Source organism: Monomorium pharaonis, chromosome 1 (genome assembly GCF_013373865.1).
Source record: "Monomorium pharaonis isolate MP-MQ-018 chromosome 1, ASM1337386v2, whole genome shotgun sequence".
NCBI lineage: Eukaryota > Metazoa > Arthropoda > Insecta > Hymenoptera > Formicidae > Monomorium > Monomorium pharaonis.
The window spans coordinates 36,445,585-36,473,385 of NC_050467.1; the positions used below are offsets into that span (position 1 = coordinate 36,445,585).

The window sequence follows — 27,801 nt, forward strand, 5'->3', positions numbered from 1 at the left end:
TCAAACAACAAAATTTCTTCTTTTTTGTAATGCGAGTATGAATAATCATTTTCAAATATATTTTTACTTGCTAAGCATAAACTTATTATTCAAAGTTGAAAAATATTAAAGTAGCAAAATTTTGATTTTAAGAGACTTTATGACTATATAAAATTTTATTCTAAATTTCATTAAAGTCATGTGAAAGTATTAACTTTTAATATTTAAAATGTATTTTTATGAGTAATATGAACTATTCAATGTATATATCCGATATATATCCGATGGATACATTCGGATGTACTTATGTCTATAAACATAAATTTGTTGACCAAATTAAATCACAATACGTCGCACTTTAATAAATAAATTAATGATTAATTAGAGATTTCTAAATTTATTTTTAAAAATAATTTTCTTTAAATAACCATATAGTTTTTTTTTTAATAACTTTTGAAAATAGCAGAGAGAGAGAGAGAGAGAGAGAGAGAGATTGTGTGTGTGTGTGTGTGTGTATGTGTTTATGTGTGTGTCTTATGAAAAGAAAAGTTTTAGCACTTTAAATAATTTAATTTAATATTGGCGACATATTTTTATTCGTTTTTTAAATAATTTAATCACATATATAAATATTTTAAAAAATTATAAAAAATTTATAGAAAAAATAGAATTTAAAAACATTTTGGAATTAAAAAAATGAAGTTTTATCTATCATTTTCGTGTAAGAGTATAAAGTATTTATAAATTATACAATTCCCTTTAAATTGTGACGTCACACTGTCAAAATGTAGTATGGTTGTTGTTATTACATTTAAATTATTACTATAGATAATTTTTTTTAATTTTTGTAACATTTACATTTATCAATATTATAAAGAAAATGTTTAAATAATAAATAATATTTTATTTAAATTTTGTTTAAATTTCATTACTTTGAATACGACAGAAGCTCTTATATCAAAAGAGATATATGGATAAAAAGTCACATAATTTCTTTCCATTCTAGGGAACTGTTTTAATGTTCGTGATGACGCGTGACGCGTTTTAAATATAACGTTAGAAACATTTTTTTAATTTATTGAAGGTATTCCTTTGTAAAGATATACATCCTTTAGGAAGAAACACTTTCTTATAAAAAGAAATAAATGTATATGGTTTATTCTAGATTTTATCCTTTGGGAACGTAGTTAACCAGTTGCAGCAGAACGTTAAATGGAGCTCTTTTTTGAAAACCAAAGATAAGAATTTTGTACGACCGCAACGTTCCTTCAAGGTATTTATCTCTCTTGTCACGACAACAATAATTGAGTAATTAATTTTAATACTCGAAAAAAGTAAAAGAGCGTAATCTCTTTGCAGTATGTAGATCTATCTGTCCGCCTCGCTGAACCAAAACAGTTAAATATCAAACCCAATGTTGATAAACTTGCATTTGGGAAATATTTTACTGATCACATGCTTAAAATACATTATTACGAAGGCATGAACGGTTGGCAAATACCAGAAATTATACCTTTCGAAAACATAGTTCTTCATCCAGCTGCGAAAGTTTTTCATTATGCTGTGCAGGTATATCTAATATTACTTTATATTATGAAAATTACGCGTGTGTATAACATTTTAACAATATTGCAGAAATGTTGCTGCAACCATATTGGAATATTTTGTGCTACTGTTCTGTGTTGTTTCAATAATTTTTTAATAACAATTAGAATAGATTTATTTAAAATACATATCTGAATAAAGCTGGCAAGTCATTTTTTATTAGACGGGGACATTATATTGCGCGCGCTTTGCGCACGCCATTTAGCTTTCTCTCTTTCTCCCTCTTTCCGTTCTTTCTTTCTGCAAAAGTCGCTGTTTCTCCTTCCAATTTCTTACATCCTCTAATCCTTTTCTTTTTTCTATTTCTCAATCTATCTACCTATCTCTTTCCTTTCCGTCTTCTTTCTTTCTAAAAAATTTTTTAATTTTAAAGATATGTTATTATTATTTGGTCTATTTTATGTATTATTTCAAAGTAAAATTTTTAATTAAATTATAAATTATATTATAAATTATATTATATTTTAATGTTATTCCCTACTTCTTCCTCTTTACCCACCTATCTATCTATTCCTCTTTTCCCTTTTTCTTTTCCCTTTTATATTACCTTTTTTCTTGCTTTCTTTCTATAAACTCTGTCAGATACGAAAAGTATGCGAAATATCAAATTAATGTTATTCCTCATTTTATTTCCTTTTCATTTACAACAAACAACTAACAATTTTACCTGATTTTTATCTTCTTATTTCTTTCGTTTCTCCCTCTCTTTTTCTCTAATTTCTTTTCTTTCATTCTCTTTTTCTAAAAAAATTCCTGCTCTGTTAGATACATAAAGTACGCGAACTGTTAAAATGTATCATTTTCATTTAAATGTTTATTTAAATTATTAATTATATTATATTTTAATGTTATTTCTTATTTTATTATTATTTGATGTTTCTCCTTATCTCTTCTTCCTCCGTAAGTCGTACATATGACTATTATATAGTCTACTTTATGTCACGACATGTATAGATTACATTTTTCTCTGTCTTACTCTACGACCACGACTACGGCATCTACGTCTCGTTCTCTGTCTTCGGTCTTACTCTTGCAACACTCTCTCTTTTTCCCTTTCTCTTCTCTTTTTCACTTTCTCTTTCAGTTTCTTCTTCTTACAAAAGTCGCTGTTTTTCTCTTTAAATTCCTCTTCCCTAGTCTTTCTCTCTCTCTCTCTCTCTCTCATTTCTTTCTTTTTCTGCTTTCTTTTTGAAAGCTTACGCGTGCTTCGCGTGCGCTATTTAACTTTTCAATTTTTACTTTTAAAAAATAAATTGCAAAGATAATTGCATAGTTACCCTTTATACAATTTTGACAGCTATCAATATTCAATCGTAATGACAGTAAAGCCTGAATCACACTAGCGATTGGCGACGGCGTCTGCATTCGGTTTGCATCTACGATTGTCTCTTGACAAATAGATGAATGGCTAAATAAGATTCGCTGATCGTAATCGTCAGCAGCTGCCTTCTGATTGATCAAGAGACAATTGTAGACGACAAACGCAATCGTGTGATTCGGGTATAAGGCTGAATGCAGAGAACGAGACGTAGATAGTAGTCGTGGTCGTAGTCATAGAATAAGGCAGAGAAAAACGTAAGTCGTACATATGACTATTATATAGTCTACTTTATGTCACGACATGTATAGATTACATTTTTCTCTGTCTTACTCTACGACCACAACTACGGCATCTACGTCTCGTTCTCTGTCTTCGGTCTTACTCTTGCAACACAAAGTGAGTCAAGCGAGAGAATCAGCATCGCGGAAAAGCGGCAAGAATACCGTTCGACCACGAGCGAACTTTTCGCGTTTCCACGGCCTTTTTTATTATATATATATATAGATGGATTAAATTTCCATAAAGAAATTATTGAAACATCTTCTGCAAATGAAAGATTCATTTGGGGAAAAAAAGATTTGAGTGATAAGAAAATTAGAATTTCGAAGGATATTTATTCTATCGTCCGTGAATCTATTAGATACAAAATGTACATATTTAAAATTGTATTATATGCAAAGATTATTAGACTAATTATCTAATTATCGGAGGTGAAATTCCTTGTACGCTTCAAATTGACATGATGGTAATACATATATAAATCTTTCCTTAGTTGTTTGAAGGGATGAAAGCTTATAGAGGTGTTGATGGCAAAATAAGATTGTTTAGGCCAGAGCTAAATATGGAGAGAATGAATAACTCAGCAGTAAAATCCGGTTTGCCTTCTTTTGGAGGGGAAGAATTAATTAAGTGCATTTGCAGATTAATTAGTATAGATCAAGAATGGGTGCCACATTCTACTTCCTCTAGTCTTTACATTCGTCCTACGCTCATAGGCATCGATGTAAGTACTGTTTTATTATTAAAAATGTGTTATCGACTATTATCTAGTCTTTAACGTGGAAAAATTTTTAGAAATTTTTGAAAAAAGACGATATTTTTTCAGCTTTCTTTTTCTTATGTGTTTCACGTTTTTTTTTTCTTTTAACATAATATCACCTTATTGTTTTTTTCAATAGGTCAATAGGTTTAAGATTTCTTCACATTTAAGAACGCTAATCAAATCTGCTATCATTACTACTATCGAAAAAAAAAGGAAAAACCGAATTGTTTCTAAATTTTATTTTCCTAGAATGTTAAGAACATATACTAGTAACATCCTGTTAGTATTTATTTTATTAAAATTTACTTATTGTAACGATATACGGTAAATGATGTAATTGTATGACCATTTGTTATATTAAGTCAAACATAGTCAACGAAAAGCAACATTCAGGTTTTACTTAAATGCTACCAGACATTATGAAGACCGTTTTGTGTGTGTGTGTGTGTGTGTGTGTGTGTGTGTTGCGTGTGCATATGCGCGTTATTAATCGTTACATTTCTCAATACTTTAATGATAATACTTGATAAATGGAATCACAGTCTTTTGTTAGCGCACAGTCACATGTTACATACGAGACGAGATTCACATCCAATCATGTTATTTTGACGTAGTTTGATTTATCATTTAAGAGCTTTTTCACTTCCTTTTTTTCGATAAATTTGATATGATAAAAGTCGAACATCACTTTCACGTATAAGTATCATATATATATCAATTCTTACTATATAAAAATGTAACTCAAAACCTATTAAATTAATAGAAAAATTATGTTTATCGCCAAGATTGGATGCAGATCGTATAAGCAATCAACTTCATTTATATATATAAAAATTTATATTTTTAAAAATATTTTTTATTTTAAAGTCTTATATTTGAAACTTTTATTCTACTGTATTCTAATAAAACATCATCAAATAAAAAATAATTTCAAAATAGGCTTTTTTAAATTTTTTAATGCTTTTTTTTAATTACTCATAAAAGATAATTTTTCACAATAATATGTGTGCGTGTGTGTTTGTCGTGTGCGTGTGTGTTTGTTCGTGTGCGTGTGTATACATGCGTGCGTGCGTGCGTGTGTGTGTGGTAAACCCTTTATTTCATATTATATCTTTTCAAATTTAAAACTATAAATAAAAATAGAACAAAGTTAAAAAATGTTTATTATGTATTATGTTATTATGTGCTTGATTTGCATAAATTTTCTTGAAAAATTTTAAAGACTTATACTTAAATTTTTATGAAATGCAAAAAAATTTAAGAATTCCCCAACTTTTAACCGACAGTTTAAATTAAAAATTTGTTTTAATATTACAAAACAAATGAAACAAAAATAAATATAAATTTCAACTTTTAAAAATTAATGCGTACGTAAAATAGTTCTTGAAATAATGTTGCATCCTTAAATTTTAATAAAAATTTATCTAATTTAAAATTGAATTTAAGCGAACTTTTACTTGTCCTTATATAGCCTACACTTGGAGTCGCAACCTCGGATTCAGCTTTATTATATGTAATCCTATCTCCCGTCGGATCTTACTTTATATCTCCAGGTCAGCAAGTCGGGATTTCCCTGCTTGCAGATCCTAGATATACGAGAGCCTGGCCTGGCGGTTGTGGTGATGTCAAATTAGGTAGCAATTATGGACCTACGATTCATATTCAACAAGAAGCCGTTGAGAAAGGTTTACATCAAGTACTGTGGCTGTATGGCGAGAATAATGAACTGACAGAAATTGGCACCATGAATGTCTTTGTCGTTTATATAAATGATAACGGAGGTAAGAGAACAATCTTTGGAGAACAATCCACGGGGCATGTAACATTGCTATAATATTGTAATAATCGGAAATGGTACAGAAATATTTCATTAATATTTTAATTATAACTTTGCATCCGAAATGTTTCAGAAATGTATTCGTACTTTCTTTATATTTTTTCATAATATTACAAATGCAATATTTTTGAAATCTTTTAGAAACATAAAACAGTTTATTTTTACATTTAAATCTTTATATAGTATTACAAAAGAAATGTGGAAAATAATATTTTAGAAATATTTCTAAGACATTATAAAAGTAATATTATATTTACATTGCAAATAATATTTCTATAACATATTAAACAGTGTATTTAAAATATTACTGAAAACTTTCTGAAAAATTGTATAATAAAAATTTAAATTAAGATACCTGTACCCAACATCACTATGTACCAATTTGGCTCACCTCATTTTCAAATAGTTATACAATAAATTTCACATATAACACTAATATATTGCTCAGGAAGTCGATATAATGTATTTATGCTAGTTAACTGCTCAATATCTCTTTTTTTAAGATTGTAATTGCATTTTAATCAAAATGTGTTGTTCTGAATCTAAAATTTCAGAGGTAAGTTTTTGCTTTGTGTAACTATGACGTAAAATTTATAAATATCTACAATTCCTATTATTGTAGCTCTTAATTTGTGCTTTTTAACACTATATTTATTTTAGATTTTTATTGAAACTTCTTGTTTATAATTAATGAAAGAAAGATCTTTGTATTCTAAAACTATTATGGCCAAAGACACTACTAAAAACACAATATATCTTATTAATATACAAGAAAGTTAAGATTCTGTTTATTTATTTAATGTTTAATTTTTGATTAGTATTTCTTATCTTTCTTTAGTTAGTTGAACTTTTTGACAGGTAAAAGTTAATATAACGTCCTTTGTAATAAATAAACACATTTTATTATTTAATGAATAGCTGTATGTATAATATTTCCATAAGTATGTTAATAAATGCTTAATTAAACATTGTTGATTCTGTTATTTTGCATTTTTTCAAAAATATTTACGAAAAAGGGGAAAATAGATAACTGAGCCATATTGGATATTTATGTAATCAGTATAACTCAAATGCTATCTTTACTATACTTATATAAATAATTGAAAGTATTTCATATATTTTTTTATTTAAAAAATATTTCTTATTTTAAATTTGACCTTTATTTTTCAAATTTCGTATTTATCAAAAAATTAGAAAAATCTCAAAGCTTAGTGGGGGCATATTGGGTACAGATACCTTATAATAAAATAACTATTATATAAAAACTTTATTGCATTTGATATCTTTGTTATTAAATAGTATTTTGGCTATACCTCCGAAAGCATACCTCCGATTTTTTTTGAAACTGTGTATTCTTACGTATTTTGTCACGCTGATTACAAATATAATAGTGAAAATTGGCGCAAATTTGATTTTCATGGCGAAAACCATAAAAAAATCATAAAAATCACGGTTTTTTCCATTTACATATTTCCGTAAATAATAGAAATTTCAACAAATACTTCAGATAAAAGTTGTAGATCTCATTGAAATACATATTTCATGTTGTATTGATTTTTTCCATAAAGACAATAAGTTTTAAGAAAAATGACGTTAAATGTTCAAAACTTTATAAAACTCATTTAACACAATTCGAGTTTTATTAGTTAATTTTGTTAGTTAATAATGGAAGGGGGTGTGGCAAAACCTCTTTTTCGCCTACGTGTTTTCTGTATTACATGAGTTTGCAACGTTACGAGGTTCGCCCATACCCTTCTCTCCTCTCGCCTTGCTTACAGAGCGAAATACAGACGTCCACGTTTGTGCTGTACCACATGGATTTGCGACCTTCTAGACGTAATGAGGTCCATTTTTGTACTGTATCACATAGATTTGCGAATTTCTACGTGTAGCGAGATTTACTCTTGTACTGTACCACATAGGTTTGCGACTTTTTATGGCACCCCTATCGACGCACAGTGGGAAAAAAGTGCCTCTTTTTGCAGTTATTTTCGTTTACAGAGTTAAGTGCACCAGGATAGAACTATGTTATGTTACAAGACAGAAAATGTGCAAGTTGCATGCGTGCGCGTACTCGTGTTTACGTTCAGCAGACCGCGCGCCAGGTGAAAATTGACGATCACTACACATATCACTTGTACGCAGCGATGCTCAGTGCGTGACATGAGATCTCGCACGAACGTCTACAACTTGCACATATCATTTGAGGTGACTTTTGATCTTAGATGTACAATGATTGACGAGAAGGTTTGTCATGTTCTTACTGGACAGAAGACGTCCAACCGTTGTAATATATGTCATGTCGGACTCAAGTTGGTTAATAATTTATCTTACGTTAACAATCTTTTATGTAAAGCGGAAAGTTACAAATTTGGGCTCTCTACCTTGCATTAATTCGATTTATGGAATATTTATTACATATTTCATACAATTTAGAATTCAAGAAGGGGTCCGCAAGAACAAAGGAGGAAAAAGATTCGAATAAGGTAAGAAAGACATTAATCCAAAAATCTATGAAAAAGTTATCAAACACAGTGGATGTTGTTAAGCAGGGAACTGGAACAACGAACACGGGAAATGTTGCTTGCACTTTCTTTGCACAAGCTAAATCTGTTGCTACAGCTATTGGATTAAGTGAAGTTCTAATCACAAGACACTCAGGGTGTCTAGCGGTCATGGAAACCTGGAAAACCTGGAAATGTCAGGGAATTTTCGGACATCTGGAAAAGTCATGGAAAAGTGATATTTTGTGATTTTTCTGGAATTTCGTAAAATCCTTAAAAATGATATTTTTACTGTCCTTTTTTATCTCGCAAAATTTTGCATTTTGGAACAGAAAGAGACACGGCATTGATGTATACATATTTTTTTTTCTTACCCGTATTCTCGAATGATCCGAAATCTGGCGTATTATTATCGTCGCTAGATGTCGCAAAGTGTCAGATCTCATCGTCAAGGTTAAGGTTATATTTAGGAAGGTTGCGATATTTACGTTATATCTGTCATTTTCGACAATATAGTAATACAAGACAAATTGTGTTCTTGAACCATTTATTTAACGACGGTAAGCAATATATAAAAAAGTTTATTTTGTATAATTAAAGTTTCGCGATAAAGTAATTCATAAATATTAATAAAGCCGAAATGAAAGTAAATGAGGTTAGATGTGTTTATCATTACTTTATTTTGATATATATGTCATGTTTACTTGTAGCGTTGGTGTCGACTAGCAAAGTGTATACCTCTATTTAGCTGAATTTCTTGCAAGCTAAAAAAACAAGCCTTTAGTGTGGCATTTTTTAAATATGAAAAACAAAAAGCAGAAATATTCTTGTGCGGATTAGAAAACGAGTTATGACTAATGAAAAAAATATCAAATAATTTATTTTATTCTCTCAATTTTTTCCCTTTCGGTTTAAACTCCTACCAAAAATAAAATAAATAAATAAATATTGTTGATAAATATTATGAAAATTAACAAGATTTAATAAACATTAACTTACCATTACAGAAAGAAAATTATTTTTTATAAAGAAACTAAGTTTTAAAAAATAATAGAAAAGCGAAGTATCAATTTAGATTTACATTTTTTTTTTGTCTGTTAATATTTAATTTCATATTTTTGTTTTAGCAATTTTTAAGCCTTTACTTTTCTTTGAAGATCCCGATCATCAATTAATGCATACGCCATGTCAAATACCAATACAAACATTAAAAAATGTAGTTTCAACAAAAAATGGACTGAAGAGTCCATTTCTCATCATGGGTAAAGGAATCTTTAAATGACAAGTTTCCTGCCTCATGCTCCTTAGGTAATTCAACATTTTCGTTGAGCAATATGGATCGAGCAGCGTTACACAGTCATATGAATAGCAAAAAACGTCAGAACATCATAAAATATAAAAACTCAATAAACGTATCGTTTGTCGATGGGAATGTAACTAAAGCTAGAAAAAGAGATGCGAGCACTGTAACTCTGTCTACTCCAGATCCCAAAAGAATTCTTCAGTCAGCTTCATCGGTATTGTCACATGAAAATCATTTACTCTTTAAATACTGTACGAACGTTTGCATGGAACATTGCTGTGACTCCGAAATATCTGCTGTGACTCAACAAGGAAAATTAACAAAAATGAAAAATTTTGTATTGACGGATGAAACATCGAAGGCGGAGATAATGCTGTGTCTGAATGCAGTGATGGGTCACAACTCTTTAAGAGACGTGGAAAGTAGTGTCTCGTTAATAAAAACTATATTCCCTGATAGCAAAATTGTAAAACGGATAAAATTGTGTAAAGATAAAGCGTACACAATTACGTATGGGATAACAAAACACTTTCAACAAAAACTTTATCTGTTAATCCAAAAATGTAATGAACTAGTCATATCGTTTGATAAAAGCTTAAATAGATAGATAGATAATTCTTTATTCTTCCTCTTGGGGATTGAATGGCGTTTTTGTAATAGGAACGCTCCCAAACCTTTACATCATTTTGTACATTTTCTACACTTTTATTACAATTCTTTACGTTTCCTTACATCTACATCTCATCGTATCGCATCGCATCGCCGCTCATCGCACGCACCGCCAGCCGCCTTCTTATTTCTCTACCTGCCTATTGCACGCAGCTCAATTCTGCCTACTCCTTACCTGCCTAATTCTCTCTCTCTCTCTCTCTCTCTCTCTCTCTCTCTCTCTCTCTCTCTCTCCCTCTCTCCCTCTCCCTATTCCTATCCGACCTTGCGCCTAAGGGATTTCCGTTTCCTTTAATCATCATTCATCTCACTCTCTCCACACATACGCATTTACTCTCCTCTACATCCATTCACCCCCCATCCTTTCCCCCCTCTCCTCCTCCACCTCCCTCATCCATTTCTCCCCCTCTCTCCCTCCTCCCAAAATCCTCCCACACACCTCCTTCCATATTCCCCCTCCTCCCTCTGTCCACTCCCTACATCTCGCCCATACGTGCTCCCATGATTCCCTCTCACTTCCGCACAACCTACAAACTCTCTTTTCCTCCTCCTCCCAATATTTCCCCTCTAACATTTCATTTCCTAACCTAAACCTTGCTATCCTCCTCCATCTGCTCTTTCCCCATCTCTTCTTCAGGTAATCCGGGATTCCTTCCTCCTTGATTAAACTATACCATCTATTGTACCTGGTCTTTCTTATCTTCTCCTCTCTCTCCTCTCTCTGTAACCTCGTCTCCCTCTCTTCGATCTCCTCCCATACCCCCCCTCTTCCTCCATCTCCCTGTTATCTCCTCCTCTTAATTAAAAAAAGTCCCTTCTTTCCACCTCCCACCCTCTCCAAGCCCACTTCCTCTCTCCGCTCTTTTCCTTATCTCTCTCAGACATTCTCTCACCCATACTCCTCCTTCTCCCTCTATCACTCTTTTTTCGAAACCCCATGCTCTTCTTCCTGCCCTCAACCTCATTTTTTTCCTTTTTAATTCCTCTCTTATTAGATACCCCGGTGTCCTACTCTCCACTCCTAGCATCCATCTCAAAAACCTTTCATGCGTCCTTTCAACTTCCTCTTCTTCCATCCCCATATTTCCACTCCATACTCCATTACTGTCCTCACCAGCCTGTCAAACAGCCACATCCTTCTACCCCAATCCTTCCCGTACCTTCTCTTTCCAATTCCCCAAACCTGTCCCATCGCCGCTGCCGCTTTTCTCACCCTTTCCTTTATATGTGTTCCCTGCCCATTCGCCTGTAACATGTAGCCCAAATACCTGTACTCCCTAACCTCTTCTATTTCCTTCCCCCTCTATCTCCATCTCATCTTCTTCTTCCTTCCTCTCCTCTTCCTAAATCTCATAATCTTCGTCTTCTCTACGTTTACCTCCAGATCTTTCCTCTTTATATATCCTTCCAGTCTCTCTATCATGCTCCTCGTCTTCTCCCTCCGCGATCAGTACCATATCATCTGCATACGACAGCGTGAATATTTTTCCTTCTCCCAGGGTCACTCCTCCCCATCTTACCTTTCCCATCTCCTCCTCTAGATCTGCTAGCACTATATTAAAAAGCATCGGGCTCAGGGGACATCCCTGCCTCACTCCTCTTGCCGTCCAGAAGCCTTCCCCTACTTCCTTTCCAATTCTCACTCTGCTCTTCGTTTTCGCTAGTACCTCCCCGATCCTACCAACCAAATCTTCTCTTACCCTTCTCTCCTTCAAGGCCCTCAAAACTGTCTCTCTTCCCACCGAGCCGAAAGCTGCCTTTAGGTCGACAAACAATGCCAAGCGTCCTTTTTTTCTTGGTCACTTGCCTGTTTATCAGGTAGTTTAATATGTACACCGCATCCATCGTCCCTCTCTCTTTCCTGAAACCAAATTGGGTCTCAGACAGTAATCTTCTGTCTTCTATTTCCTCCTTTAACCTTTCCGTTAAAATCGACACGTATTTTTTATATAGTGAAGGCATTAGCGTCACCCCCCTATACTCTTCTACCCTCTCTCCATTTCCCTTCTTTACTATAGGAATTATGACCCCCTCCTTCCATCCATCTGGTCACCCCTCTCCCTTCCATATCCTCCCACACATTCTCCACACCCATTCTGTCACCCTCTCTCCCCCATACTTCCATACCTCGTTTGGTATCCCATCTATTCCTATAGTCTTCCTATTTTTTAGCTTACCTAACGCTCTTATTATCTCCTCCCTCGTTATACTTCCCTCTCTATCTTCTGTCCTTCTCCCTCTCCTATCCCCCATGATCACTCTCCTTTCCACCCCTCCTAGTAGGTTTCTAAAATACCCCTCTCATTCCTCTAACTCGATACCTTCGTTTATCCCCCTCCATCTCTTCCTCTCTCTGTTTATCACCTCCCAAACTTGCCCCTCCAGTTTCGCCTCCTCCACCATCCTCTCCCACCTCTCATTCTCCTCCTTTTTCTTTTTACATAACTTTTTATATTCCTTTTTTCTTTTTCTATATTTTTCTCCTTCACTTCTTCCCTTTCTCCATGCTCTCAGCTCTCTCCTCACGTCCCTCTTTTTTTCCCTGCATTCTTCATCCCATCAGCCCCTTCTTTTCCCTTTCCTTTCTCTCTTCTGCCTCCCTTCCACCTCCTCTAAGGGAGCCTTTCTCATTCTATCCTCCATTTCCTTTACTTCAGTCATACTCAAGTCCCTCTGTCCATCCTCATCTTCCTATCCTTCTTCCTTCTTGATCCCACCTTTCTTCCTTTCCCCTCCTTTAGCCATATCGTTAAAGGGTGATAATCCGAGTCAATCTTATCTCCTACCTCCATCCTTCTCACCTCGCTCCTCTCCTCCTCCCTCACTAGCACATAATCTATCACTGACTCCCCTCTCCCTCCTGTATATGTCCACTATCTGTTTTCATTTCCACTTATCCCTCCGTTTAGTATTACCCACCCCTTCTCCTCTATAAAATCTACCATTTTTCTCCCCCCTGTATTGACCTTCCTGTCCTTTGACTCTCTCTGTTCCTCCTCCCCTTTTCCGTCTCAGCCCGCGACATTCCCTCCCATCTTCCCTGTTCTCACATTAAAGTCCCCTCCCACTATTGTCTTTACCTTATACTCCTTCTCTTCCATCCATTCTTTCAACTCTTCTAATTTACTCTCCAAATCTTCGTTTACGTATACACCTACTACTCTCCTTTTTTCCTTACCCCACCTTATTCTCCCCACTATTATTCCTTCCCTATCTTTAATTTCTTCCTCTTCCTCATCGATCAAATCCTTCCTGATCCCCATGATCATCCCGCCCATCGCCCTCCTTTTCCTGTTCCTTCTCCTTGCCCATTGATTTGTCCACACATAACCCTTTGGAAGCCTCTCTAACAGTCTTTTCCATCCTTTCTCCTCTACCCATGTCTCTATCAAAATCATAATATCCTAATTCTCTAGTTCTTTCCAAAAATCCTCATCCTTTCCTTGCAACCCTGCCACATTCCAAAATGTTATCCTCACTCCCCTTTTATCCCCCTCCCCTCCTCCCCCTTTAACTGTTACTTCTCTCACCCTTCGCTCACTTCCTCTTTCGTCCTTCTTTTCTTCTTCTAGCCTCCCCCCTTTTTTCCTTTTTCCGCAATTCTTTATCTCCTCTCTTACACCTCTCTCGTCCCCCCTTTTTATTCCCCCTGCTCTCCTCTCTCCATCTCCATCTCCTCTCCTTTTTCAACTCGACCTTCCTTCTCCTTTCCCTCCTCCCATCTCCTTTCCCTGCTGTCTCTCAGCTCCTCTTTTTCCTCATCCCACAGTCACCATACCCCCTCTATCCTCAGCTTTCCCTTACCTATCCACACTCTGACTCCTTTTGCCTCTTCCTTTAAGGCTATCTGTCTCAACCTCCACCTCGTTCGTCTCTCCTTCCATGATAGATCTTCTTCTATCCAAATCCTTCCTCCCTTTAGTTTTCTTTTATTCTCCATGACTTTTCTTTTTTCCTCTATATTCCCTAGCCTTCCCTAACCACTGCCATCCCTCCCCACTCCTTCCTCCCCGTCTCCAGACTCCTCACCTTCTCCACTTTTACCTCCACCCCTATCCCCTTCAGTATCTTTTTTATTTCTCCAACCTTGCCTTTTCCCTTCTCTTTTAGACCTTTCACCACTATATTCTTTTTTCTCTCTTCTCTCTCTCTTTCATCTCCCATAACCTTTCCATCCTTCCCACTCTCTCCTCCACCTCTCCTGTTTCCCCTCCCTCACCTTGCTTCTCCTTATCCTTCCCCTCCTTCACCCTCTCCCCTCTCACTTCTTCTATCATCTGCTCCAACCTCCTCAGCTCCTCTCTCATCTCTTTCCTTTTTTTCTGCCTGTCCTCCTCCCTTTTTTTTAATCCTCCTTCAATTTCTCTATTTCCTCTCTTACCAGCTCCTTTTGATTTATCGCCATTTCCTTCATTTCTCTACTTAGTTGCCTCATTCCGTCTCCTAGTTCCACTTTCATCTCTCTAAGTATACTCTTCCAATCCTCCTCGCCATCTCTCTACTATTATCTCCACGCCTGGACTCTCGCTCCTACTCACGCCCTGCTATCTATCTCGTTACTTCCTCTATGCCTACTCCGTCTCGCTTTACCCACGCTCCCGTCTCACCGGCCTGATGCCCCTCTCTAATCCAATTCTTTCCGTGCCCGCTCGTGCGTCTCTGCTTCCTCGTCTGTTTCCTCTCTCTATTTTCTTGTTCCTTGCCTATACTTTCGCCTGCTCGGCCTCCCCTCTCCCTCTTTCTAACCTCTTACTCTACCCACTTTTCTCACCTTTCCTCCACCCTGTCCTAAGGTCGCCCTTCTCTCCCTTCACTCACACCCACTCACACCCCCCTTCTCTCCTACTCTCAATACTCATTTTCTCTCTATCCTCTCCCAAACACTCGCTCACACTTCACTTTTACTCTCGCTCTCTATTTCACACCTTCTCTCACTCTACCGGAAACGGAAGTCCCGTCTATGGAAGCTTAAATAAAATATGCCAAAAAGAACAAATGGACATTGTGATCCGGTTCTGGGACGATGAGAAAAATGAAACTTCGACGAGATATTTAATTTCAACATTTCTTGGACACACAACGGTAATCGATTTATTTGAGGCATTTAAAAGCTGTGTATCACCGAATATGCTTAAGAAGATGATACAAATTTCAATGGACGGGCCAAACGTCAACTTCAAGTTTTTGAGAAATCTGAAACTCGATTTATCTTTCGATCCAGAAAACAAGAAACTACTTGATTTAGGCAGTTGCGGATTGCATACTATGCACTGCGCGTTTAAAGCAGGCATAAATGCAACAAAATGGAACATAATTCAATTTCTTCGAACTCTTTACAATCTGTTCAAAAACGTACCAGCTCGAAAAGCATATTATATTAACGCTTCTGGTTCTGCAGATTTTCCTTTGAAATTTTGTGGAATTCGGTGGTTGGAGAATATCGCTGTTGCTCAACGTACTTGTGCCATTCTACCGAATATCCGTAAATACGTGGAGAAAGTTACTAAAGAAAAAAATTCCGAAATGCACCAGTTTTGAAACGGTTTTGACCGCGTTAAATGACCCATTGCTCGTTCCAAAATTGATCTTTTTTCAAACCCTTGCGAGCGATGTACAGCCATTTATGTCCGAATTTCAATCCAATCATCCGTTGGCGCCATTTCTTTACGATGAAATTTATGCACTTGTGAGGTCTCTCATGGAGAGATTCGTAAAGGATGATATCTTGAAGAAAATGGATCTTTTCAAAGTTGATATTACTAAAAAAGATAACTTGGTAATAACGAAATACATAAAAGTTGGATATGCAACTGAAGCTGCACTCAAGCACAAAAAAGGTGTTTTAGATCTCGAAATACTACAATTTAAAGACGAAGTACGCAAATGTTTTCAAATCTTTGTAGACAAAATTATGGTTCGCTCTCCTCTTAAATTTTCTCTAACGAAATCTATTTCTTGTATGGATCCGGCCATAGCAAGTCGAGGAGAAATCGCTTATAAGCGATTGTCTTCCGCATTACGGATTTATGTGAAAAACAATTTGATATCGGGAATAACAGCTGATAAAATCGACCGTGAGTACAGACATCTTACTGGTTCTCCATTGTGTCTCCAATCTCCATTGTTCAAGAGAAGTTTAAAACTTTCAAGCGATTTGAGATTCGTTTAGATCATTTCTAGAGCAATCTTATTACGAGTTGCAGTAAGAAAAATTATGAAAATTTATGGAGTTTCATGAAAAGCGTCATAATTCTTTCTCATGGAAATGCTGCCGTAAAACGAGGTTTTTCCATAAATAAGGAATGTCTCGTCGACAATCAAAAAGAAAAGTCCTTGATTGCTCAAAGAACCATCTATGATACAGTCAATGCCAAAGGAGGACTTCAAAATTTTATTGTAACAAAAGATTTGATACATGCAGCTCGTAATGCGCATACATGGTACAAAGAGGAGCTTGCGAGAGAAAATCGAGAACAGAGAGATGCAAAAGAAATATAAGAGAAACGAAAACGAGCGGCGAGGGTTTTAGGAGAACTCGAGGCAAAAAAGAAACAAATTCTTAACGATGCAATTAAAGAAACTGCGAAAATCGACGATGAAAGGCACAAAAACTGTGATTTTATTATTAATATGATTAATATGTTATATTTTATTTGTTAATACGGATAGAAACTATATATTCTCTCATTACTAACTCAGATAACAAAATACGTCAAATATATTTAATAACTTCAAAAACATATATCTTGCTACCTAGGAATGTAGTAAAGTCATTAGTTATTAAAGTAAACTAAGAATACAACTAATGGATGTTTTGTGATAACAAAAGTATAATCATATTTAAGTTTTAATCATAAAATTATTTAATTGCTGTATTAAAGTTTATATAAGTTTATATAAACGTTGTATTAAAAGAGTTTATATAAATATTACAAGATTTTAAACAAATTGAATAAAAAAGCTTTATGTTGAAGATTATTTTTATAATAGGATGTAATGTGTTGTAATTCTAAAAATTAACACTTCACAAATAAAATAATGTTTTCTTCCATCCTGGAGTATTATAATTTATTTTATTTGTATTTTACCGAAAACTAACTTTTTTATTAACTCTCGAGTTATGGATTAATGCTCTTGTAGACACAAATATTCGTTAAAAAATGGTCATGGAAAATTGAGATTTTTTATCTGGAAAACCTGGAAAAGTCATGGAATTTTACCGCTTGACTCGACTAGACACCCTGACACTATATTCTAGTGCTTACATGTGGTAACATGGTAAATTGTAGAAAATTTGAAAATTATTATTCGAGGACTACTGAGTTGTGTGTTGAACTTCACCCATGGTACAAGCTATTCTCATCCGTTCACAAAGTTTTACTTCACGGGAGCAAGATCATCGAGTCATTTGCGTTGTCTATTGGTTTGTTTTCAAAGGAAGCACAAGAGGCAAACAATAAAATTTTCAAGAAAACTCGAGCAGATAACAGTCGAATGTGTGAACGAAAACTTACCAATGAAGACATTATGCATCAACTGTTAATCTCATCCGTTCCACTCATTAGTTCTCGAAGAATAAAGGAAGACAAAAGAAAGAAAGCGTTGTCAACAGAAGCTGAGGAGCTGTTATTAAAGGATCATTAATTCAGAAATTTGGAAATGTGCTTACCTAGATAACTTTATGGTTGAAAGAAGATATTTTATGCAAAGAATTCATTAATGATTGAATAAACTGGCTGAAATAACAATGGATGAAGAATAAACAGTCCAAAAGATAAATAAAAATGAAAAAAGAAAAAAGGAAAAACAAAGCCACTTAATACATAAATTTACACACACTGTCACACACATACCTATACATACACACACGCGCACACATTCACGCTAAAAAAATTTTAAAAATCATTAAATAATAGAAATAAAAATCATACATCTAAAAATAAACTTGAAAAAATATTTCAAAAACATAAAAAACAAAAAATTAACATAAATCTAGAATCGGCCCTTTTCAGGGCCAAATAATGTGCAAAGACTGATCGAGCAATCTCCATATGGTGCACATTGGGTAATGCTAATGCCGACAGCAAGGTTAGATCGCATCATTTTGCATTTGTAGCAATCATAGTCGACACATCATAGTGGACGATTCCCTGAGTATTTAAAAAAAAATTCATTAAAATCAATGAAGATTTGAATTGTCAGCAGATTTTTGTCCAAAAAGAGGCACTTTTCTCCCACTGTGCGGAAGGGGAGAGGCGAAGTCTCCCTTGCACCCCCGTGTGTATGTGTGGGGGGGCTATAGCAAAGAAGTGTCGGTTGATTTGTGTTGGATGAGTTATATGAAGTTTTGAACATTTAACACCGTTTAAAAACTATTGTCTTTATGGCAAAAATTAATAGAACATAAAATGTGTATTTCGATGACATCTACAACTTTTATCCGAAGTATTTCTTGAAATTTCCATTATTTACGGAAATAAATAAAAAAACCCGAGTAGTCACGCGCCGACACATATATTCATGCCCTTTTCCACGTAAAATCTACTAAAAATGAATTTGTCAAAAGCGATAATTTTATTTGCATAATTTTCTCTTGCAAATTGCACAGTGTAAACACTGTAAACAATAATGAGTATATTATCTATGAAGACTAGAACCAGGAGACTGATCTCTGTGATTTTGAGTGAGGCGAAAATCTGTTAGAAATGTAGCACCAAATGGTGGCGCTGACGATACATCAGAATATATTCCAACTCTAGATACAATCGTCTAGTCTAAGTTTATCGTAGTCAGCCGTGCTAGTGGTGCTAAGCTGTACGCAGTTGTATGTTTGGTATAAGAAAACTGAGATAAGTAATTTAAATATAAAATTAAAATCTAAATATAAGATTTTTATTATAAATTTGCATTTATTGTCAAATGCTTGTCATTATACTCCATATTGTTTCTGGTAAATCATTGTCGCCAGCGCCACCATTTGATACAATTCTAATAGATTTTCGCCTCACTTTTGGAGGCGAAATCAGGTTTAGTTCGGTCTCCTGGTTCTAGTCTTCATAGTATTATCAATAACATTACCATCATTTCACATGTTGATAGTTTCTTAAAACTGTTTTTTTTTAAATTTTCTTTTTTATATTTGTTTTGTAGTACAGTTGTAAATATAAAGTTGTGGTATGTGCGTAAATTGGAACACTCCGTGAGATTAGAGGTCTAGTAATGATAAATGTTACTATACCGTGACCGTAGTATAACTAAGCCGTGATCGGACTTAAGGTCGAAAAAAGCGTACCTGTTAAAAAATATGCTTCTTAGGCAAACCTAACAGAATAACATAGAGTCTATAGAATTACGTAATTTAAATAAGATGTATGAATTAATGAAATGTAACATTAATACTTCGTATCGGTTCCAAACTAGCCGTCCATTTCGTCAGATGCCCTTTTCGACATGTATAATAAAAACAATAATTATTTAAAAAATACAAAACAGTATTGTAAAAATTACTACATTATTTGATAAAAGATACTTTGTAACTTAAATTTGTATTTTCAAAAGTGTTTTTGTAATTATTTAAAAAATATAGTTCAAAACAAAGTGGTGTTCCAAATTCTTTGCCTTTCGTCTATAAATATTCTTGGAATATCTTTGAAATTACAAATATTACAGAAATATTAAAATGACCACAAAAATAAATTATAGTAATATAAAGAATAAACAACTATGTAGTCGACTGACTGGCTAAATTTCTTTATTAAGTTAAGCAATTACGACGTTTCGACCATGAGATTTAGTCCTTCTCAAGTGATTACAAATTAATTAATTGCGAGATTACAGTCGTTAAAACGACACTTGTTTGCGCTCATACACGCTTAATGATAAATATAATCTTGTTGTAACTTCTCGGTGTAAATGAATTTGACGTGTCTTTATTATATTCATTGTTTCACCATTGATTGACCAATGAATTAATAAATTAATTTGTAATCACTTTAGAAGAACCAAATCCCACGATCGAAACGTCGTAATTGTTTAACTTAATAAAGCCAGTCAGTCAACTACCTAGTTGTTTAATCTTTGAATTTAATTACTGACGACAATAAGCGATCCCTGCTGATTATAGTAATATAATAATAATGTACCACAATTGTATTATTATAATATTTTTGTCTTTACAAATATTTAACTCATTTTAAAATTTTTGTATAATATTACAAATATATTGCTGTTATGTTATTGTATATAATTCATTTTTATCTCGAAATCTACCCTTCCCAGTTTTGGAAGGTTCATCTTTAAAAAATAACATTTTATCTGATATTGTTTCATTAAAACATAGCTGAGAAATCTTAATATCGTATCTTTCATTTTATCCTGGATGGGTTTTTAATTACAAGAAATACGAGTAGAACGCCCATTTGTTGGCCATATATTGTTTGTCTATTGTAATATTTGTGTAACAATATAGTAATATTTCAAAATTATATATTACACTGCAATACCAATATTATAGAAATATTACATTGTTACATATTTCGTTATAACATCTTAATAATACAACTACAATATTAAATTATGATATATCACAAAATAGTTCCAATTTTCATTTTATTGTATTAGTAATGTAATAATAGTTCGTAATATTACTGCAATATTGTAATATTTTAACCTTTGTTGTGCATTGTGAGGTCAAAACAATTTCAATTTTCAATGATGATTTACAATATATTAATCTTCGAATATATGACCCCTGTCGAGCTGGCCCCCCCACCATGCAAGTCGACGTCAACTCAGCCCCCCCCCCCCCACAAAAAATGTTAAATTCCTACTCAGAATAATGAGCTCAAATATTTTAATTGGTGGCATGTAAGAGCTCATAAATAGCTCATAATTGAGAAATTGAACGAACTTACCGTGAAGTTCGATTACAATTATGCTGTCTCGTCCGGATGGATGTATTGTAGTAGCGTTCCGCTGCACTATCCTCAACAGGTATATTTAAAGATATTATAAAAACATTATAATATTATTAATAAAAAACTGAAGGTGGCGTGTATGGCGCACACGCCGCGTATGCCGCGCTCGTGCTTACGTATCCAGGGTCCTTCATTAATTCAAAGCCAACAAATCTGTTCCTAGGAAGCGGGTGGAGGGTTTGTCCATCCGGACGAGACAGCATAATTGTAATCGGAACTTCACGGTAAGTTCGTTCAATTTCTCAATTATGCTACGTCTCGTCCGGATGGATGTATTGTAGATATTTAAAGCACAGATTTGTTTAATAAAAGTTAATGAACTAAACTTTTAAATCCAATATTAAAAACAATTTATAGGTTTGAGAGTATCTCCGATAATCGACAATAGCAAATTGTGTTAAACAACATAAACTATATTGAGAATTGTAGATTGAAAAGAAGAGGCTTCGACTATTGGCCGATTATAGAATCGCGCGAGAACTTCAGAAGACCTACTCCAACCGGCCGCACGCCGAATTTCATCTAAACTAACACCTCTACTAGCCGCGAGAGAGATGTCGAGGCGTGCCAGAATGAGCTGAAAAAATTGAAGCATTAAGCTCAGCTTTAACCCAACGACCTAAAGTTTGAGCAGAAACTGCGTTATAGGGGGAACGAAAAGAAATAAAAAATGAGTCAACTATTTTGTCGAAGCTCTCGAGTGAGCTCGACGTAGTATTTAGATAAGGTAAAAACGCATAGTTCTGACTTAGCAACAAATGGCTTAAAAATAAGTAACGGCTGAGATTTTCTGATCCCGGAAGTCTTAAGTTTCGCTGGAACTTTAATAATTAACGAATTCGAAATAGAGACATTAGAAAGCTGCATGGATGCGAGAGTCTGAAACCTCTGCGCGGTAGTAAGAGCCAAAAGCGTTACTAATTTTTTAGATACGACTTCGAGCGAAAGACTTTCATGAAGGTATAACTTCACTAAAGGGTGAGATCCAGCCTCATCAGAGGAGAGCAGAGAAACAACTGATCTGTATGTATTCGTGTATGCCCTTAGGAAAATTTACTTTAAATGAAGTTAAAGTTTTCAAAATAACCTTACAAATCTAAAAGTTTACTGAAGAAATTTTAAGGTAATTTTTAAGTAATTTAAGGTATGTAAAAAGTTTATCTAAAGTAATTAAACCTTTTCCTAAGGGTGTATTCGCGTGGAATATGATCCCACTTGGGATAGAGAATTGGATAAAAAATCAAGGAATAAACCATAACTTAAAAGGTTTGGCATATTGAGCAACTGTCGAATCTGAAATCAAGACTAGCGTAGCCTTCAACGCCGATACAAAAGTATCTTTGATTAAAAAAGGCTTGGCGGATAAACTCGCGGCTGCCAAGGAAAATCTGCTCCATGCCGGGTGAAAATCTCTGAAAGGAGATGATAACATGTTAATGTCAGGGACAAAATGAATCGGAGGACAGAAAGAAAGAAGACGGTAAAAGGGAACTATTAAGGCTGGGCCGGCCACCAAGGAACTATCATCACCCTCTCTGCTCTGTCAGTGATGATCTTGCGTAAAACTCTTAAGATCAAATTGAATGGAAGGCAAGCATAAAAATAAAAACCACTCCAGTTTAAGGAAAAGGCATCACTGCTTCCGCAAGAGGGTCTGGGAGCCAAGAAGTAAAACAAGAGCATTTTGCGTTGATAGTTATGGCAAAAAGATCAATGTCAAACTGATCGAAAAGAGAAATAATTCTATTAAAGTAGCCCTGATCTAAAGACCATTCAGAATCTACAGAAACAATTTGAGATTCAGCGTCTGCTTCAAAGTTTTGAGCTGAAGGGATACATACGGCATATAAAAATAAATCTCGATCTGCACATCAAGACCAGATTCTACTACCGAGATTAGAGAGATGTAGAAACTTGATCGAGCCTATGCGGATAATGTATGAAAGGGCGGTTAATGTGATATAGTTTTTCTTTTACGGACCAAAAACCGTGAGTCCGAGCATCACCACAAACGGCACCCCAGCCTATTAAGGATGCGTCCGTAAAAATTTCAAGACTGAAAACGCCTGATGTAATAAAGTTACGATGCGGTGAGTTCGCAAAAACAGGTTTCCACCAGAGAAGGTCTTTTCTAATCGAAAATGGAAAAGATATTTGAGCATCAAAATTCTCGTCCGCAGCTACGAGAGCTAGAAATTTTTCTCTCTCTCCAGGATCTTGATATGTAACATACTGTACTGCTAGGCAAACAGATGTTAGAGAACCAATGTAACTGGCAAAAAATCGAATTTTGCAAGATTTCATACCTAAAAAAGTAAGCCTCGCCTGGAGAGGTTTATTTCGTCTGTCCGATGGTATCGAAATCGAGAATAATTCTGTATCAAATATAAAACCAAGATATCGACAGGACTTCGTTGGGATAAGCATGCTCTTTCGCTCGTTGATTTTAAAACCTAAAGGTAAAAATAAATCTCGTGTGACAAAGATATTTTTTTTTAAATAGATCGTAAGATGGTGCTATAGTAAGAAAATCATCTAAATAAGAAAATGACAGAAAGCCCTTTTTTTTAAAAGAGTAAAAAACTGGTTTTAAAATTTTTGTAAAAATATAAGGGCAGATGCTAATCCAAAGGGTAAAGCTTTAAATTTAAAAAGTTGACCCTTAAATCGAAATCGTAAGAACTTTCTATCTTCTTGGTGAATTGGCAGCAGTAGATAAGCGTTCTCTAAGTCGATAGACGCGAGAAAATCGCCTGGAGAAATAAGGCGGATAACTGTCTTTCAATCCTTCAGTCTAAAATGCGGAGCGATAATAAATTTATTTAAACGTTTCAAGTTTAAAATAATTTTCCAGCCGCTTAAATATTTTTTTTTTTTTTTTTTTTTACAAGAATTAACCTTCACAGTCAGAGACCGGCTCGATTGTTCCCTTATTACACAACCTTGAAATTTCTTGAGAGCAAATCTTTCAGATAAGAGATAAGAAAGAAGGTTCTGTAAGCTGAAGAGGCGGATGGTGACTAAAAGGTAGCCTATACCCCGCAATGGATTCTAAAATTACTGGATCAGAAGTAATTTCTCTCTAGCGAGAAATAAATAAATAAAAAGTCTGCCAGCCGAATGTATCTCTTGTTCGTCTACCTCCTCCTGGAGTGAGATCTGTGGCGATATGACGACCTTCGACTGTTGTTCGCCCCTGCAGTCCTAGTCGTCGTTGGTCTCGAAATTTCGTGTAGGGGCTCGGAAGTTTCCCGACTTCATAGAAGATGTCTGGATTGGCTGCTTAATAGGTTGTTGAACCTTTCGTGCAACGATCAAAGGGGTCTTTACGATGTCCTTCGAAGATCTTTCCATCGAAGTTGCCTCTTATTCGCCACCAAATAAGGCACCAAAGAGGAAAATGTCTGCAGGGATAGCATCGGCAATATTTTTGGCGATCAGATTTAAGGCAGGTAGGATCTGCACCCTTCTGGAAAAGGAGAAACAATAAAGAAGGCCTGATAGGATTTTCGCACCATCAATGACCTTTGCTACCGCCAAACGCGCCTCGGAACTAAAAGTGCCTTGAACTTCCGGTTTCAGAAAATCCGAGATTGCTCCGCCGAAAGCGCATAGCGCAATGCCCATCTGATTCTGATCCTTGCAGTTAAAATCGTCTCGCTTAACTATCGAGTTGTTCCTCAAGGCCGCTCTGCATTCCGGATTAAACTTGGAGGCTCTAAGAAAGGAAATCGTATCGGAGGGAGAGAATTTTCTTAAAAGCGGGTCTCGTTGTTTTGCCAAAAGACCTTTGCGGGTAAAATCCTGCCACTTAAGAGTGACTAAGTCTTTCCAAGCTGTCCGCATTGTCCTCAAGAGTAGGAAATGGATAATCCACCAGAGTAACAATATTAGCTCGAGAGGACGTAGAAGACACCTCCTCCGCCTGATTACTTACCGCATCAGAAAAATACCTTGATATGCTCAATCAAATAAAAAAAGGCTGTGTCGTTATGCCGCCTGTATTCCGCAAATACAGATCCAGCAATCACGTACATACCTGTAATATGCGGATCCACTGGCCCTTCCTGACTCGCAGGCGCTGCCAGAAAATTGCCCTCCGATCCGGATCTCGATCGGTTATTAACGGTGACGTCAGCTCAGTCCTCGGAAAAAGGTTCACCTTGAATCCCCTGGATATCCCGATGCAACAGAGATGCGGAAGAACATTGAGGAGGAGGGCAGATTGACGCTCTATTCTCCTTATGAGATAAAACATCAATAAGACGGGATAATTTTTTCTCCAGGCTCGAAATACAATCACCGGAGAATGACCACCTCCTCTTCCTACTATTATGAGAAGACTTTTCCATCCTAGGAATTAATAACTTAATAAAACTGTGAGACTATAAAAAATAGATGTTGAGGAATCGCACAACAAGAAAACAATGAAGGACCTTGGATACAAAAGCGCGAGCGCGGCATACGCGGCGTGTGCGCCATACACGCCACCTTCAGTTTTTTATTAATAATATTATAATGTTTTTATAATATCTTTAAATATACCTGTTGAGGATAGTGCAGCGGAACGCTACTACAATACATCCATCCGGACGAGACGTAGCATAATTTTGCGTTATTCGTTTTTTTATTTTTGCATGGTGGGGTTCGACAAAGATGAAAATAGGACTTGTACTACTATCTAGTGTTAGTTTTGTGTTTCCTCTTTCAACTCAAGCACGATGCACCATAATCTAAGGGTCAATAAGATTCTGAGTGTGAAAAATCCTGATTTCAATTCTCAAAATAAAAACTTTTTTTAAAATCCTATTATTGTATTTATAGTTTTAAGACTCGGGAAAAAACGGTTTTTTTCATTTTTTTCCGCGGATTTTTTCGGTTTTATTTAGAAATGTAGAAAAATTTATTTCGAAAAATTGGCATATGTGTTTGTAAAACTTACATTTTGTACTTTCGTATTTCTAAATAACTAGAGTTAGTTTATAGTTGGTTTGTAATAAATTTTTGGTTTTTAAAGTACTTTTTAATTAAAAATAATATTACAAGGGAAACATCAAATCACAATAAATAAAAATAGAATTATTGTTTTTAAATAATTCATATATTTTTTAAGTAAAATATATTTTATCTTCAAATTAAATCGTAAACTTATAATTTAAACAAAAACATATTATACACATATTATAAACTTTACAAAATAGAAATAGAAGCATTTATATGTTTTAAGCAGATTAAAATAAATTATAAAAAATTTTTTTAATAAAATAAATTATAAATCTTTTTAAAAACTTAACCTTATTCGCAGGTCTAAGAATTAATGTTTTTTGTAACCCCTAATATTATAAGTACAATACGTGTGCGTGCGTGCGTGCGTGCGTGCGTGCGTGCGTGCGTGAATAAAAACTATGCTATTATTTAAAAATATATTTGAAATATGTTCTGGAATTTTTTCCAGTCTAAAATTTTATATTTTATTGTAGCACACATTTTTGTAGCTGGGGTCGCAAGAGACCCCAGTATGACTATTATGCGATTCTAGAGAAGTGATCACAACAAGGGTTAATATTATTGACATATTATGTACTATATGAATCGATTTAACAATCCGATTTAGTGACTTGATTACTATGTTATTTCCAGAAATGGAATTACTTACACCACCCTTGAATGGTTTGATTTTACCCGGTATTGTGAGAAGCTCACTTCTAACTATAGCTAGACAATGGAACCAATTTAAAGTTACGGAGAAATCTATCACCATGAAAGAGATCATGCAATTACTTTCGGAAAACAGGGTAAAATTAACAGATGCTATTTTTTCTCTCTTTCTATCCCCTTTATCATCGTCCTTTCTTACAATTAATTCTTTTATTACAGCTTTTAGAAATGTTTGGAGCGGGAACTGCATGCGTAATTAGCCCCGTGTCTTATATTAACTTCCATGATCAAATATTGTATGTACCAACGATGGAACAACCCAAACCAATTTATCAGAGGCTCAAGAAACATTTATTGGACATACAATATGGTGTTATACCTGATCATCCGTGGAGTTTAGTTATTGATTGAAATGTTGATATAAAATTGTATTTAAAATTATTTGATTTCTAGCCATATTAATCGCCATATTCAGACACACGCATACACATGCACATACACACATTCATTTGTATGGAGTTATATGGAATGAGTTAAGTTAATATTTATTTATATTTGTGAAAAAAGTACAATACATATAAAACTCAAGTGTGAAGTATAATCGTGCGTTGTACATAAATTTTATACATAACGTACTGATGACTGGTACATATATAAATATACGTTGGAATATAAACTTAAACACATTTATTGCTGTATATACATAATATTAGAATAAATTTTACAATTTTACAATTTTATACATATGTTAATTTTTATTAAATCTTATTATATGTCAATTTATTTATAAATATAGTTCTAGATTTGTAAAAATGCTGTTTTTGATAATAATAAAAAATTGCATAATAAAACTTATTCCTTTATGTGTTGTACTTAACCAGATTAGCAAATCGTGGATATTCCACGT

At 34.6% G+C, this 27,801-nt stretch overlaps 1 protein-coding gene across 4 annotated transcripts in view; it reads left to right on the plus strand.

Moving 5' to 3' along the window:
* The window catches only part of LOC105834878 (branched-chain-amino-acid aminotransferase, cytosolic), a 52,967-nt gene extending 25,391 nt beyond the window's left edge, over positions 1 to 27,576 (plus strand). For 2 of the 4 annotated variants that reach the window (XM_012677703.3, XM_012677702.3), the window contains exons 3-8: positions 1,145 to 1,252; positions 1,339 to 1,548; positions 3,678 to 3,908; positions 5,419 to 5,728; positions 26,877 to 27,031; positions 27,114 to 27,305. In XM_012677703.3, the coding sequence (XP_012533157.1) occupies positions 1,145 to 1,252; positions 1,339 to 1,548; positions 3,678 to 3,908; positions 5,419 to 5,728; positions 26,877 to 27,031; positions 27,114 to 27,305 (1,206 nt within the window). Of the gene's footprint in view, positions 1 to 1,144; positions 1,253 to 1,338; positions 1,549 to 3,677; positions 3,909 to 5,418; positions 5,729 to 26,876; positions 27,032 to 27,113 lie in introns of all 4 variants that reach the window. The other 2 variants (XM_028192992.2, XM_036284836.1) reach the window with 1 other exon arrangement.
* The last annotated feature ends 225 nt before the right edge of the window (positions 27,577 to 27,801 follow it).